The sequence below is a fragment of the Chlamydotis macqueenii genome, chromosome 3 (genome assembly GCF_036417535.1).
Source record: "Chlamydotis macqueenii isolate bChlMac1 chromosome 3, bChlMac1.mat, whole genome shotgun sequence".
In the NCBI taxonomy this organism is placed as follows: Eukaryota; Metazoa; Chordata; class Aves; order Otidiformes; family Otididae; genus Chlamydotis; species Chlamydotis macqueenii.
The window spans coordinates 87,002,174-87,016,405 of record NC_141558.1 but is presented as its reverse complement, the minus strand read 5'-3'; the positions used below and the strand labels follow the sequence as shown (position 1 = coordinate 87,016,405).

Genomic DNA, 14,232 nt, shown 5'->3' with positions numbered 1-14,232 from the left:
TCTACTGTCTCTGCAAGCAGTGGGTTGAATTGTTCTGCTCTGCTGCCTCCATCACAGCTGCTCCACCAAGGGAAACGTTATGCCCATGGATGTGATCTCGTCAACTCCCTCAAAAGCAAGCTAACAAGAAAATTGACCTCCACTGCACTGGGAGGGAAGCCTTCTCCCACAGGACACAGCCTTCTCCCTTTCTGCACACGAGGGAAAAGAGGTCCCAAGCACAGAACTGAACCTGCAAGACCCATGGCCTCATGGCCTCCCCTTCCTCCTTCCCTCCTCACCTCATCTGTCTGTCTTGGGGGAGGGACAGTTTCTTTGTGGAGTTCAGCAAGCCCTTCTGCCTGCAGCTCATAAACAGGCTCTACTAACAGGTACATCATCCACCTATGCAACACTTCCAGAAGCTGCCAGGTTTTCAGGAGCCCGTTACAATGTGCAGCATGGCCATCCAGCACTGAGAATAAGCACAGTGGCTGCTGGAAAGCTAAATGGGTTTTATTCCTCCCCTCCTCCCGAGGAAGACTGTTTTTGTTGGGGCTTTTTGTTTGTTTGTTTGTTTTTTGTAAACTTCATTAGGGGAAATGAGAAATCGGTGCCCATCCTGAACCCACCCCGGTCCTTTGAACTTTGGGAGCAGATGGATCACCTACTGTGATTATAATTTAGAGGATTTTGTAGAGCAAAGTTAACTTCACACACAGACACATGAGGTTCTTTCACTCTCCATCAGCACAAGCCGCTTCTGTGATCTTAGCTACTCACATTAGTGAAAGAAAAAGCCTAGCTAGAATGTGGTGAGACGACTTAGTATTTTGTATCAGTCCCATGGTCCCAATGTCCATTAGCAGCGCCGTCAGCTTGCTGCTGTGTCATGAATTCGGACTTTGGATGGCAGCCCATGAACCGGTCAGGGTGAAGAGGTTTGGAAGAACACAAGCTTGAGTCTATACACATCTCCAGAAGCAGATGCAGAGAGAGGATCAGGTGAAAGCAGACATCGCCTCCTGCTCAGCCCAGCCAGAAGCTGATGGGCTCTGTGCTGCACCTGTCCTCCCAGAGACAGCCTGTCTCCCCGGGCCGAGCGGAGGGGAATGAAAGTATCGGCACACCTGATGGAGCAGCGTGCATGGCACCGTTCAGCTGGCTGGGGAAAAAGCAGTGACAACTAGACCCCAAAATAACAAGATTTCACTTTGGAAATGCCAACAGCTTTTTCAATCTGAAATGAGACCAAAAGGCCTTAGCAGTTGTAAGAAGAGTTTCAGATTGCTGATCCTTGCTTAAAAAAAATAATTTTTGATGATGAGGTGGGTTTAAACACTCCACTTTAGCCAGCTCTGTTCGATCTGTGGAGAAGAAATGCTCAAGGAAGATTGGGATGGTGGCCCTGTGGCTTCACAGTGGGATAGGCTGATGAGGAACGGAGGCCGGAGCTTGTAAAGTCTTCCTCTGGCCCTGGAGGTGTGACCTGGCCATCCACCCAAGTGTGTATGCGTTGCAGGGTGGGCTTCTGCGTGTTCCTGTGCACGGCTGGGACCTGTGGCCCTCCAGAGAGTTGGTGTGTTTGCGGCTTTGGTGTGGTGTTGCCTGTCCATCCTCGCAGCGAGGGCTTTGCAGGGTGACAGGGCATTGCTTGTTCCTCCTGAGAGGAAACTCCTGACCTGTTTTTTCTGAGGAGATGGTGTGAAGTGTCATATTTGCTGCAGCGAGTGGCCGGGAGCAGGGATAAAAGCATGGAGCAAGCTGTGTTTGAGAACAAGCTAATCCTTGCTGGCTGCCTGAAATGGGAGAGCTGCTGAATCTGCTCCCTGGTCAACACTATCCAGCTCTTCTCACCCTTCCCAAATGATGTAAAAACTGTCATTCCTCTGAGCTAGCCAAAGCACTCCCCTCCCCTGAACTCCTCTGAGGCCATGTGTTCGCATCATTTCAGTCCTCTCCATGCTAGGTGCCCCAGGCAAGCTCTGAAAGGCCAGCACATGCATGGGACTCAGGCATGCCAGTGGCCAGACCTCACCATAACCTGCTCGTTTGCCTGTGCACGGCCTTCCCACACCGCTGCCCGCCCTGGCGTGCCGCGTGCTCGCTTGGCGGAGAGACAGCACAGCCTGCGGAGCGTTGCAGCACATCCTGGCCTCACTTTTGCACTGCTTTATGCTTTCCAAGAGAATTTCACAGCGCTTCTCTGAGCCTTTATAGACAGGGTAACTTCAACAGACCAAAGTTAGAAAACAGAAGCTGTTGACATTTTGGAGGTCCTGATCCCCAGTGCCCTGCTGCCGTCCCTGGGGAGAAGAGGCAGGTCGGCTGCTGTGACAACGCGGGACCAGGGGACCCTGTCGTGGTGAAAGCAGCGTGTCTGCTGGGAGGATCTCCAAACATGGGCTCTGTGCTTCTCCGCTGGGACCAAGAGCAGCTTTGGTGTGGGCTGAACAAGGCGTGGCTGATGGAGGAGCTAGCTGAGAATAGTGTGTGAATGCTCAGCAAGACGTGTGGAGAGGAGGGGCTGTACGAGAACAGCTGTAAAAGGCTTTGCAGATGCCATGGTTTTTACGGGAGATGCAAAACAAGACGGAGCAGGAGGCTGCTGTGCTGGAGCAGTGGTGCTGCGAGGCAGGGAGGGTGAGAGGGAAATGGAGGGAGCAGGGCATTTGATGGAGAAGCCCAAGAACAAAGTGGGCTTTCAAAGCAGGCTGTGCACGCTCTGGCCAAGGCGACAGGCAGAAGGTATTTCCAAGCGGAGGTGCCCAGGCCGAGCCCTGCTGCATTGTCAGAGCAGTGATGTTGCCTTCAAGCCCAGCAGTGACAGCTTGAGCACGTGTCACCAAACCACAATGGCTAATGCAGCCACAAGGTGTAAATGTCACTAATGAATAAATTGCCCTGTGCCTTGGAGAGGCTAATCCATCATGGCCGGGGACGGGGATCTGACAGGCTTGGCTATTTCAGGCATAGCCTGTAGGGAGGAGGAACACTTCATTTCTGAGCCGTCCCCTCTGCCTAGGGAAGCCGGTGCAGAGCTTGGCTCTGCACAGCTCCCCAGCTTCCCAGCCGCATGAGCTCAGGCTTCTTCCCTCTTCACTGCAACTGAAGGAAGAAGCAGGAGAGAGTCTAGGTTAGCCAAAAGTCAGCAGGGCGGTGCGTGGACCCGTGCCAGGGCTGGCTGGTGAGGGAGTTTGGAAGGATGCTGCTGCACATAGGGCACGGGTGCTGTAGGTGCCGACCGGGTAAAGCGGTGGGTCCCCAGCAATCAGGAGATCTTGCGTCAGTTGTCTGGGGTGTAGGGCTGTGGCCCGTACCTTGCGCGTTTCCAACCGGTAGTGCTTGGTGCTGTGTTTTACAAATGTGACATGTACTCCCCAATTCAGTTTCATAGTTTGCCCCTATGACAGGTGACCTGGGAATGCTCCGAGGCTGCCCCAGCCCAAGCCCTCACCCTGTCTGGAGACGTGACTCTACTGTGCTGTCCTGGGGCAGCGCACAGCCCCCCCACCATTTTCCCCCCTGCTGTTGAACCCCAGCCAGCAGCACCTCGGCTGGCAGCACAGAGGGCCAGCAGGTACCTGGCAGGGAGGGAGAGAAGCTCAGTGTAGACAAATCCAGCCCCGTCGGTGCAAAGAGAGGCTGAATGCAGCAACCATCTCCATGCAGATCCTCTTCCCGTCCCTGCGGCAGCCTGCTCCTCCACCTCCAGTCAGTGCTTGAAATCACCCTGCTGTCCTGTTTATGACATATGCCAGCGTGACACCTTGCAAATCGATGCCTGGGTCGCTGTGAGCAGAAGCCGCCAGGCTTGGGAAGCCGGCCACTGACTCCTGCTGCTGCGCGTGCTGTGCTCAGAGCAGCGGAAGCAGGGCTTGCCATCTGCTGCGGGAGGGAGCCAGCCGGGCGCCCCTGTTCTGGCCCAACGGGGCACCCGCTAGCGTAGTCGAAGTGAAAGCCCTTGTGTCATTCTCCTTCCTTTACTTCCCGGCCACCCCTTGTCTCCCCCTATCACTCTGATGCAGACTCACAGGTGGGGGGGATGCTCCCAGCTTGGCTGGGGTCCCTCTGCTGCTGAGTGCCGCACACGCCGTGTCGGTGGGTGGTGATGGGAGGGAAGACCAGCTCACAGGAAAGGTGCTGGAGGTTGTTCCGGCCTCCGTCTGATCTCCCTCCTCAAAAGCCTGCAGTGCTTCTTGGGGATGGATCTCATGGGAGAGCTAAGGGGCCCATACTGGCCCTCCGCTGGCACGTGCCCTTCCCAGCACAGTGTAACCTGCTAGTAACCTGCCAGTTACCTCTCTGCAAGGCAGTCCCACACTGGTAACTGGACCTGAAGCTGACAGGTGACCCATCAATGACAGGAGTGTTCACATGCAGACAATCTGCTGTTGCTGTCAGGGCTTTCTTTTTGCCAGCATGTATGGCGGCTGAAGTAGTTTCAATCCTTGCAAACTGGCAAATAGTGGACTGTTGGTCTTGGATGTGGTGCAGGCTGCTTGGTTTGGGCTTTAGTCTTTGGTTAAGAGATCGATGGGAGGGAAGGCAAAGGGTTCTCCAGGCAGTAGCTACCTGTCCAGGCATTCCTGAGCCTGACAGCCCAGGAGTGGGTTTGGAGGGTGCTCAGGTGGTGTTAACAGTCTCGGCCATTTGCAGGAAGAGGAGCCCTGAGTAGCCTGGAAAGCAAGTCAGTTCTGGTGATGGTACATTTTCCCAAGCCCTTTTGTTTCCATCCCTGTTCCTCACTGGCTCTGGTGGCCAATCCTCATGTGTCTGCTAGCATATCTGACAGACCTCATCGCTGCCCTCCCAGCACGAGCTTTCATTGCACAACTGGCTGACCAGATGCAGCCCTGTACTTGGAGTTACAGGCAGGCTTGCCCAGGAGCAGGCCACCCCCATTAAGCCCCCACTCCACCCTCACTGCTGGAGCTGTTCCTTCATCAGCCTGATGCTGATCTGGGTCTTTTCTGCTGTTTCTGAACATGAGTTCTCATCTCATTCAGGTGTGTCATTCAGTGGAAATATTTTGTAAATGCAAATAAAAAATAAATAAATCTATTCAATACCTCGGTCTCGAGGATGGGAAACAAGTAGTGAGAGACGCCCAGGTGGGGAGGTTTCACAGCTGCTGCCGCTGGTTAAGATTTCTTGCGGACATAGCCCCTGGAGCATCCATGAATAGTTGAGGTGCCCTCTCGGCACCCCTCGTGCAGCCACCACCACCAGGGACAGCCTCGCACTCCATCCTTTCTGATCTATGCGGGCCTGACACGGCGCAAGTAAAGGTCCTGTTGGCCAGGGACCAGCAGCCAGAGGCACCACGGGCGTCTGTATCCATCAGACAGAGCAAGGCAGAAGCGGGTATGTGGCGAACAAATTCTTTTGTGAACACTGGGAAACAGTTTTTACTTTTCAACTCTGTCAGTATGATCTAGCTCTGTCTGTCTCTCTATATATGTACAAACAGTATATCACAATGTTGCCTTTTTTGTTGGAAATATCAAAGTACAAAGATTGTAAACCAAATCGGTGTAATAAAAGTTTCAGATGATTCACTGAGGTGGCTGCCAGCGGTGTGTCTGTGAGTCCTGGTGCCGGGCAGGGCTGGGAGATGTCTGAAGCCCCTGCATTGCACAGAAGGGTGGGAGGGGATGGGGGTCAGCCTGCTTGCTTAATTCCCTGCTGACCTCTCCTGAGTGGGGCGGTTGAAGGACCGAGGCAATCAGTTATGGGCCCTGTCCTGTCCTCAGGTGGCCACAGTCCATGGGGCAGAAGGAAGCTGCTCTGTTTTCCTCCAAGCCCAAGGAAGCTGCTGCATTTTCAACCCTGTGGGCTGTGTGGGCCAGCAGTCCTGCAGGGAACCCTCTACCTTGAAGTATGCAAAAGACTTTTTTTTACAAGTTTGCACAGAAGAGCACTACTAGTTAAGGTAAGCATCTGGTTGTAAAGAATTCACCTGTTTGCAAAGCAAGCTAGCACTGATCAAAGGCATAGCAACCCAAAGCAGGAAACCATGATGAAGAGACGTATTTAATTTTTTTTTTTTTACTTTTCACTGCCCATATTTGAGACTTCAGACAGATTTTGCTACAAAAATGAATAAATCCTTGAGCAGAGCAATAGCCAGAAAAAGCTGACGAGGAACTAGAAACAACATTCCCTCTATCCTCTATGCATCTCACATCCTCCTCAGCAAAAAGCCTAAAATATCTGACTAGACAATTTAGATGATAGAGACTTCACCTCAGCTGCTTTACAGGTGGAACAATATCCAGCTGTCTGAACTAAGCTTGCTATGGGGCACGTAAGAAACACCACAGGACGTGGGATTTAGTCTTGGCTGCAGTGGGGGAGAGGGCTCAAGAGGCAGGTTGCTTCTGTGATGTCACTACAGTCCCGTGAGGTCTAATGTCTATCTCATGTTAAGTCACAGGTTGGATGACAGGGATCTGGGAAAGCCTGTGCTGGCAGCCACAAGTAGAGCGTTTCTCAGAAATATTAATAAAACCAAGCCTCTGAAGTAAAGTGTCTCCAATACTGCACCTGGAAAGCTCATTGCTCTCTGGAGTGTTTTTTTCATGGGGGTTTGGCAGGGGGTTGCTGCAAAGACCCCAGCTTCGCCGCTTCCCGGTTGGCCCACACAATTTGGTGAATGAGGTATTCAGTCTCCTGGTCCACCTCTGCCAGGCGGAGGTCGAACTCGGTCAAAGTCTTGTTACCTGCCAGCCCTTCAAGCAGCTGCTTCCCACCATCCTGCAAATGGGTGAGAAGGCAGGGTTAAAGGAGGAGATCCAAAAGTGAGGTGTATTGCTCCCTTTCCCTCCTCCCTAGGGCAACTTCTGCTGTCGGTGATGGGGAGCCCATGAGATGGAGCCAAAAGGGACGAAGGCCTTCACCCAGGCCCAAAATGTTGCTCACAGGAGAAGTACACAGGGAAAGAGTGTAACCTTATGCAGCACTCAGTGATGTGACACATGCTAATGACTCCCTCTGGGTACCGTGTCAGAAGTCCTCAAGCTCAGGCTGGTTAATAGCATGGCTGGTGATAACCTGCGAGGAGTCTCCGCTCTTCCCTGTCCCCCGGTCCCCAGCTCAGTGCTGGCTGGGGACAAATGGCGGTGTGATTAGTGCACTGCATCTCATCTCGACAGTGGTGAGAGCCCCATTGCTGGCAGTCTCCTGCCTGGATGCCATTTCCCAGGCTGGGCTGGCTTTCCTGGGGGGAACATCTCACACAACTGAAGTCCAGCCTGCATGGGACAGAAAATGCGATGTAGCCTTAAGGAGGCAACTCACTCTGGGGCATGTCCCTCCATTACCTGAAGCACTGTCTTTAGGGATGTGAAAATTTGACTTTTTTTTCCACCCATAGCTATTCTCTTTCAGGTACCAAATACACCTCCTGCCCCCATCTCCTCCATCCAGGTGGTCCCCTCATTCCAGCACCCTGCCTCTTAGACCTTTGCCAAAAAGGACCAGGAAGGAGTCTCTTTTTAATGGGGTACAGAGGTCAGAATTTGATGCATCTCTAGCAAAGACATCCATTTCCCCAAAAATAATACCACCAACCCACTTGTTGGGCTGCTGTGGACCTTCACAAATGGGTAACAGGAGGGCTCATTAGAAGGAAGATGCTAAGACCAGAGATTATTATTTACTAAGCAAAAATTGTTTTATCCTTTCCAACCTTTGCCCCCTTGTATCATTAAACTCAAATGGTCTTCCATGTCCAGGATCATAAAACTCAGAGCCCACAAAAGGATTTCTGCCATCAAATCCTTTTGAAACCGTTGTCAAACACATTGATGTCAATATTCCTGCCAGCAGGGACAGCTGGTCTTGCTGTCTCTTTATTGTGACAGTGAGAAAAATTGAGGCAGAGCAGAAAGTTTAAAAGCCAGCATGATTGCATTTGGCTGTCTAGTTTCAGATTTCTAAAGCTCTTTTTAATCAGCAGAAGAGAAGCGGTCTGGTTTGTGGGCAAGCTGCATACTGCAGCTCTTAGGGATGCAGTAAGATCTATGCATGCTCCTCTGTCTAGAAAATGTAAACCACTTATGAGCCGCTTACAAGCACCCAGATGTGACACTTTTTGATCTACCGCACTGCTCCAGAGCTGCAGGGCAAGTTAAAGGATCTCAACAACTGAGCCAATTTTCTAACAGTCTCCTCTGAGTGCGTGACGGACAGGAGAGATTCTGGGAAGGGTGACACTATCTGTGTGCTGCTGACTGACAGATGGCACAGCAGATCCAAAGCACAGAGGATATGCATAAGGCCCTCATCTCATGCCGCCTATCATTACTATCTACTCCCACATGTATGAAGTGGCTGTGATTTTTCCCAGACATACTCCCTAGTTTTCAGTTTCCTGAGGGAAAAATACCTCTCTGCCCAAAAGCCCAAAGCCTGGAAGCCAGATTCAGTCCTGTGAACAGAGCTAGACCTAACGAGTGAGATAAATGTGTATGCGCGCGCAGAACATGTCCTTCTTCCTCCCTTCTGCCAGAGTCTCTTCCCTGCTTGCAATTGATTGTTATCACAGCAAGACTGCAAAATGAGGGATGCATTTGCCTCTGTGCTTCGAGGCAGGGTGGGCTCAGCATCTGCTTTGCAAGGCCACCATGCAGGCTCACAAACTGCAGGGAGAAGGGGTTTCTCTTACCAGCCCCAGGTGGTTGCATGAGAAGTTGATACTCATCAGGGTGGTGTTCTGAGCCAGGACCTGGGAGAAAAGCATAGCAGTTGCCTCTGACAGGTTATTACTTCCCAGATGGATGGACTTCAGGGTGGTGTTGGTCAGTAGGGCTTGAGCGATCGCCTCCCCGCCTTTGTCCTCCACACAGTTCAGGCGCAGATTCAGGGAGGTCAGGGTGGAATTCTTAGCCAGGGCTCGAGCAAGGGCCTGAGCCCCTAGGTGATGGATCTGGTTGTTACACAGATCGAGGGTTTCTAATCTGCTGCGGCTGATCAACTTGCCAACAGCTTGTGCCCCCTTGTCCCTGATGAGATTGTGGGACAAGTTCAGCTCAACCAAGCAGGGGTGATCCAGCAAGTTACGGACCAGCAGCCTGGCCTTGTCATCATCCACTTTGCTTCGTGTCAGCTTGAAAACCTGTGGGGATAAAGGACAGGGACACTAAAACAGCCAGCGCTTTGGATTGAGCTTTGTACAAAACCTCAAGGGACTTAAGCCTATGGTCCACCAGACAGGATTCATCTCCCTTCACTTCAGACTCCTCTAGCCAGGAGGCTCAAGTAGTTGCTTTTATAGTGGGCAGATGCTTCCAGCTGGCAGGGCATGTTGTTGATGTCCCATGCCCATTCTAGGGAGAAATGATTAATCTCCTGGAAATGCCTGTTGCTCTCCTCTTACTCCACAGGATCTCTGACACAAGGGGCTAAATTAAAATGAGATAAAGCAGCCCCAATGTCTACAGAGAGTAACAGCAGATCTCAACCTAGACCACAGTTGAACACTGTCTGAATGAGCATGTGCATGGTGGTAAACACACTGCTCTCTGTGAAGGGCAATGTCCTGTGTGGACAGGGTACCTTAATAGCCACAGGAGAGACAATTTCTCTCCTGGAAGCCAAGCAGATGAATAGTACCCAAAGCACGCCAGTCTGTGGGGAGAGCATTCAGCCAGCTCGCTCTGGCTGCACTCTGGATAGCAATGCCCACTGATGTTTTGGAGGGGCTGAGTATCTGCACTGCAGTTGCCACAGAACTGAAGATGGTGTTAGTGCTCAGAAGGAAAACCCTGGGAGTATTTCCCCATGCTCTTCTTCCCCATGCTCACTCCTCTGGGGCATGCTGACATGTTTATTCAGCATAACTACCAAAATCTCCTTATGGAAAACTCCCTCTGGGATTCTCCTCTCCTCCTTCCCAGAACTATGTGAAGAGTTAAAATAGGAGTGTTGCTTTTTCTTGCACTACAGGGAACAGGTTTTGTGGAAGTAAGTATTTTTCTCACGGACCCTCTGGCAACCTGTTCTAACAAGGACATATACAGAACAAGATACTCAGCACTGGGCCAGTAAGTTCACATGTCTGCCCTCTGCCAGACTGCAACCTGAAAAAGGAAGGGTGCTGCCAGCAAGCAAAACTGGTCCCTGGGTTTCTATCCCTAGGCAATTTGAGGATCTAGCTGAGGAAGGAAGGTTCGGTTTGGAATACATTACTTTCAAGTTATGGCACATCTTCACAGCGACAGCCAGGTTGCAGCAGTCCTGGTAGGTGAATTTAAAGAGGTTCCACTCGAAGTTCATGCCACAATCCTTCAGGCCGTAAGTGAGATGAAGCTCTTCAAGGTGGGGAAGAGCAGTAATGAGCACTCCCAGGTCATAGTGATGCACAGAGACCTCATCAGATCCAAAATCACTCCCTGTATCAGAGAGGTCATCCCTCTCCTTCTTTTGATCCACCTGCACCGGTGGCAGGAACTGATCAACCTCCAGTTTTCGCACATAGTCTTTGCAGAGCGGGATGAGCTCTAGGACCTGATTGGGGTCTGTGGTGTTAGGGATGAAACATCTCAGGATGTTCTCCAGGTGACGTTCAAAGTACATTCGTTTCCAGCTGTCTCCATAGTTGGAGATGTCACACACTTGCCAGCGCTCAGTGCAGCACCTCTTCCAGTAGCTCTCATCACTTATTAGGTTGGCAGTCACAGTGAGCGGAAGGCCAGAGGAGAGCCTGTCTAGAACCTTCCTTTGATGCTTAGGCAGAAGACAGTCCAAAATAGGGTTCTCTGGAGGGGATGAAGAGAAGGAGAGGTTGGTCTGGGCTGTAGGAACCATGGCTGGAACTATGGCTCTGCCCGGGCACCCAGCTGAGTACCCATGCCCTCCCCTCTGCTGACACTGGCTCTCATCTCAGTTTTCCTGGCTGGTGCAGAGAGCTAAGCTGGCAGAAAATGCGTAGGATTAATCTACATTTCTGTGTGGGATTTCTAACTTCTACAATAAAACATCAGCGTAATTAGGTTTACTCCCATAGTATTTGAGAACTGCATCAGAACTTAGCTCCCAGTTTAAATTTCATTTGAATGCAGTTTATATTCAGAGCAGGGCTTCTGTTCCCAAGAGAGCTAATTCAGCCTTAGAGTGATGGGAGAGCTTGGTTTGTCATTTGCTGAACTTTCTCCCTTTGGTTTCTAAGCATCTGGAAGGACAGTATTTGAGAACAACTGTCTGTGTGCTCATTATGCAAGTCCTCGTGCCTTTTTATCTTAACTTAGGTGTCTCTCCTACCCCTAATTGATTCCTGTTCCTTTCCACTGAGACACACTTTTAGCCTTTAGGTCCACCTTGTTTAAATAACAGCTATCTTCTCCCAGGAGCCTTCTCCACTCAGTCTCTTTCCTGATGCTCGCCTTCAGTCCCAGCTGGCTTCTGTCTGGTGAAAGTTCTTTGTGGTAAGAAAAGCCAGAGAAAAGCTCACACCATGAATGCTTGGTGATATATACACAGTAGTGCTGGCTAACAGAAATCAGCAGTGGAGAGGCCTATCTGTGCATGGGAAATCAGATTTTGAGACACAAAGTGGGGTTAGCTTTATATTTACTCTGTTTCTGTGGCATTTTCTTCCTAAGGACACGCAGAGTTTTACTACAGACTCTTCCTGGAATCTATTCTCCAGTGTCCTACAGCTGGCACTCCAGTGACCTTCTCTACAAGATCACACGACGCAAGCAGAAGTGGGACACGTGGGCAGAACTGGGCTAGCTTCACTCGGGCTCGCTCAGGCCACAGCAGTGGGCGAGATGCAGCCACACAGCTCAGGTAATGGCACGAGGGTCCCCAAGACACCAAGCACACTGCTTTTATGTGCCCACAATATAGATCCAATCCATTTGGTATCGGACTGACTGACCAGGCTGATAGGACTGCAAGGGTGCCCCAGCTCAGACCCCCAAGTATCACCAGCTCCTGGCATGAGGCAGCACTGAGCTCCTCTGCACTGCCTTACAGTCCCAATGTGGATACAGCCCTAGGCCTGTCTTTGCTGTTTGCTGCCACTTCACTGAGTCAGCCAAAAAGACAGGTAGGCCCTTCCTTTCCCCCTCCCAGTCAATTCGCAGGCAAGACATGCTTTTTCTGTTTTGCTATGTTTCATCAGTCTACCTGCTTCAAGAGCACATTCCCTGCCTGAGGATATAACTTGTCACATCACCACCAAAAGCCGTGGAGAAGGCCTGAGACTGTGAGTACAATACGTATCCTGAGATGGTAGCTCCTCCGAGCACGGAGCAATTCTCCATCTTCTTGTACAGCACTCAGGACAATGGGGCTCCATCCTCGAGTGCTACTGTAAATCAAGAGAAGGAAACTGCAACTCCACAGCCCCGGCTGCGGTTCGGTAAGTGAGTCCGGCAAAGCACGGGAGGAAGAAGAAACAGTAGGGCAAGGTTAGGACAGAGTTACGTCCTGGATAGCAGCCCAGAGGACTGCAGCCATCCCTGGAGTGTACAAGTACATACTTAGCAACTAAACAGTTTGTCTAACTAGCTGCTTGAGGGGATATTTCTCCCCATCTGTTCCTTTGGCAGGGCTGGGTACCACACTCTGCCTTTCAGATGCATCTGCCTGCCTTGTTGACCCTCTGCTTCCCAGGACTGATGCTCTCTCTCCATGTGTCCCAGCGGAAATGCACTCCTGCTTACTTTCGAAATTGTGAACGATGTGCTGGAGGCAGAGCTCAGTGAGCTGGGGGACAGTGGCGAGGGACCACTCGGGATCCTCAATGATGCGGTGTGTGAAGTACGAGTCAGCAGTGGGGCTGGCCTGGGACGGATACAGCGAGGGAACAGCTGTGCTCCTGTCACCAGCCACTGGCTGCTGCATCCTGCTCAGGACCCACTTCTCCTTCAGGAGAAGCAAGAGGAAAATAGCTTGAGAGTCACCACCGCATCTTCCAGCTGGACTGCCTGCAAAAGAAAAAGACGAGTTTAGAAAGAGGCCAGTGATAGGAATGGTCTGCTCACATTGCTCTCCTGTAATGCACTTGGCCCCTGCCCTTTGCCTGCCTCCTCTGCTTAGGCTGGAAGCAGTGCAGCAAAGCAATGTTACTCAGCCTTATCTTTATACGCTGCCCTGTACAAAGAGGTATCTAGGTACCTCGCGGAATAAGGAGATAATGATGTGGTGTTAATTCAGAGCGCTGAGGAAGAGGATGGACAGGAATTGATTGTTTACTGCCTTTTCCAATAAAAGAAATAGGTGAAGCTGGCAGGAGCTAGGTTTAAAGGAAAGGAAAATGATGGTTCTTCACATGGTCTGCAGTTGGGCTGGGGAATTCCTTCCTACGGGATATTGTGGATGCTGAGAGTCTGTGCAGGTTCCAGGACAAGTCCAGGGAAGAGAAACCCCTTGAGAATGATTCAATGCACAGAAACCACATCTGGTCCAGTGAGAACTGGACACAGCTGGAGGTGGGGAAGAGTGCTGGACGAAAGAAACACACGTACTTGCATTGTTTCTCTGCTCTTCTCCAGACATCTGCTTCTAGCCACTGTCAGAGATGGGATACTGGGCCAGACTGATTTGATCCAGTATGCCTGTTCTTATGAGTCTTTAAAGACAGATGCTTTACAGATGAATACATTATAAGTGTATTTGTTTTGGTTTTTTTTTCTGCTTTTCCCAATTACTCTCCAGCTGAACTCCTTCCAAACATCCATTAACTGATGAGATGGGTCAGACCTGGTCAGACCTGTTCAGACCACAATGAGCCTAAGCAGATACAAGCTAAAAGAACCAGCCTGGAGCAGAAGGCAGGATGCCCAGGCCCATTAGCTCTGCAGAGCTTTCCCAGAAGCATTTCCCATTTGCTGTTTCCTACCCCAACCCCAGGACCAGTGCTGTCTGCTGTCACGATCTCACGTGTATGGTTACTGCCTGGGAGGCGTAATGGTTCCCTTCCCAGCCCTACCAGTCTGAAAAAGGCAGAGGAGACAGTAGGAAGGAGTCTGCCCCTTTAGTTCTGGGTTCAACAAGAGCTCCCGGCTTGGTGAGCATCTCCCAGGGCATACAGACCCATGCTGATCCTTACTTGGGCTAACTGGACATAACATGGCTGCAGCGGAGGGCTGGGTGGTTAGAGACTGCAAGACACCTAAAAGAAGCATGAGGCAGGTGGATGGACAGCAGTGTCAGAGGCAAGGACAGCTTCCTGCAAGACCAAAAGGATGCTTCAGGACAAAAGTGGCCTTGCACCACAGTACAGTTAGAAGGACCCTG

The 14,232-nt window shown here is 51.1% G+C and overlaps 2 protein-coding genes across 7 annotated transcripts in view; one reads left to right on the top strand and one right to left on the bottom strand.

Moving 5' to 3' along the window:
• TMEM151B (transmembrane protein 151B) overlaps positions 1-12,658 on the top strand; it is a 27,274-nt gene extending 14,616 nt beyond the window's left edge. For 3 of the 5 annotated variants that reach the window (XR_015258312.1, XR_015258310.1, XR_015258311.1), the window contains one exon: positions 58-5,544. The gene's annotated coding sequence lies outside the window, so the exon portion shown is untranslated. Of the gene's footprint in view, positions 1-57; positions 5,545-5,735; positions 5,833-11,585 lie in introns of those variants that run through there. The other 2 variants (XR_015258314.1, XR_015258313.1) reach the window with 2 other exon arrangements.
• DRC5 (dynein regulatory complex subunit 5) overlaps positions 5,562-14,232 on the bottom strand; it is a 21,071-nt gene continuing 12,400 nt past the window's right edge. Inside the window, exons 2-5 of one of the 2 annotated variants that reach the window (XM_086745946.1) lie at positions 12,657-12,920; positions 10,174-10,742; positions 8,651-9,100; positions 5,562-6,738 (exon numbers count right to left, since the gene is read on the bottom strand). In XM_086745946.1, coding sequence (XP_086602072.1) covers positions 6,562-6,738; positions 8,651-9,100; positions 10,174-10,742; positions 12,657-12,837 — 1,377 coding nt within the window. In that variant the 5' untranslated portion in view covers positions 12,838-12,920 and the 3' untranslated portion in view covers positions 5,562-6,561. Of the gene's footprint in view, positions 6,739-8,650; positions 9,101-10,173; positions 10,743-12,656; positions 13,052-14,232 lie in introns of those variants that run through there. The other variant, XM_010129850.2, reaches the window with a different exon arrangement.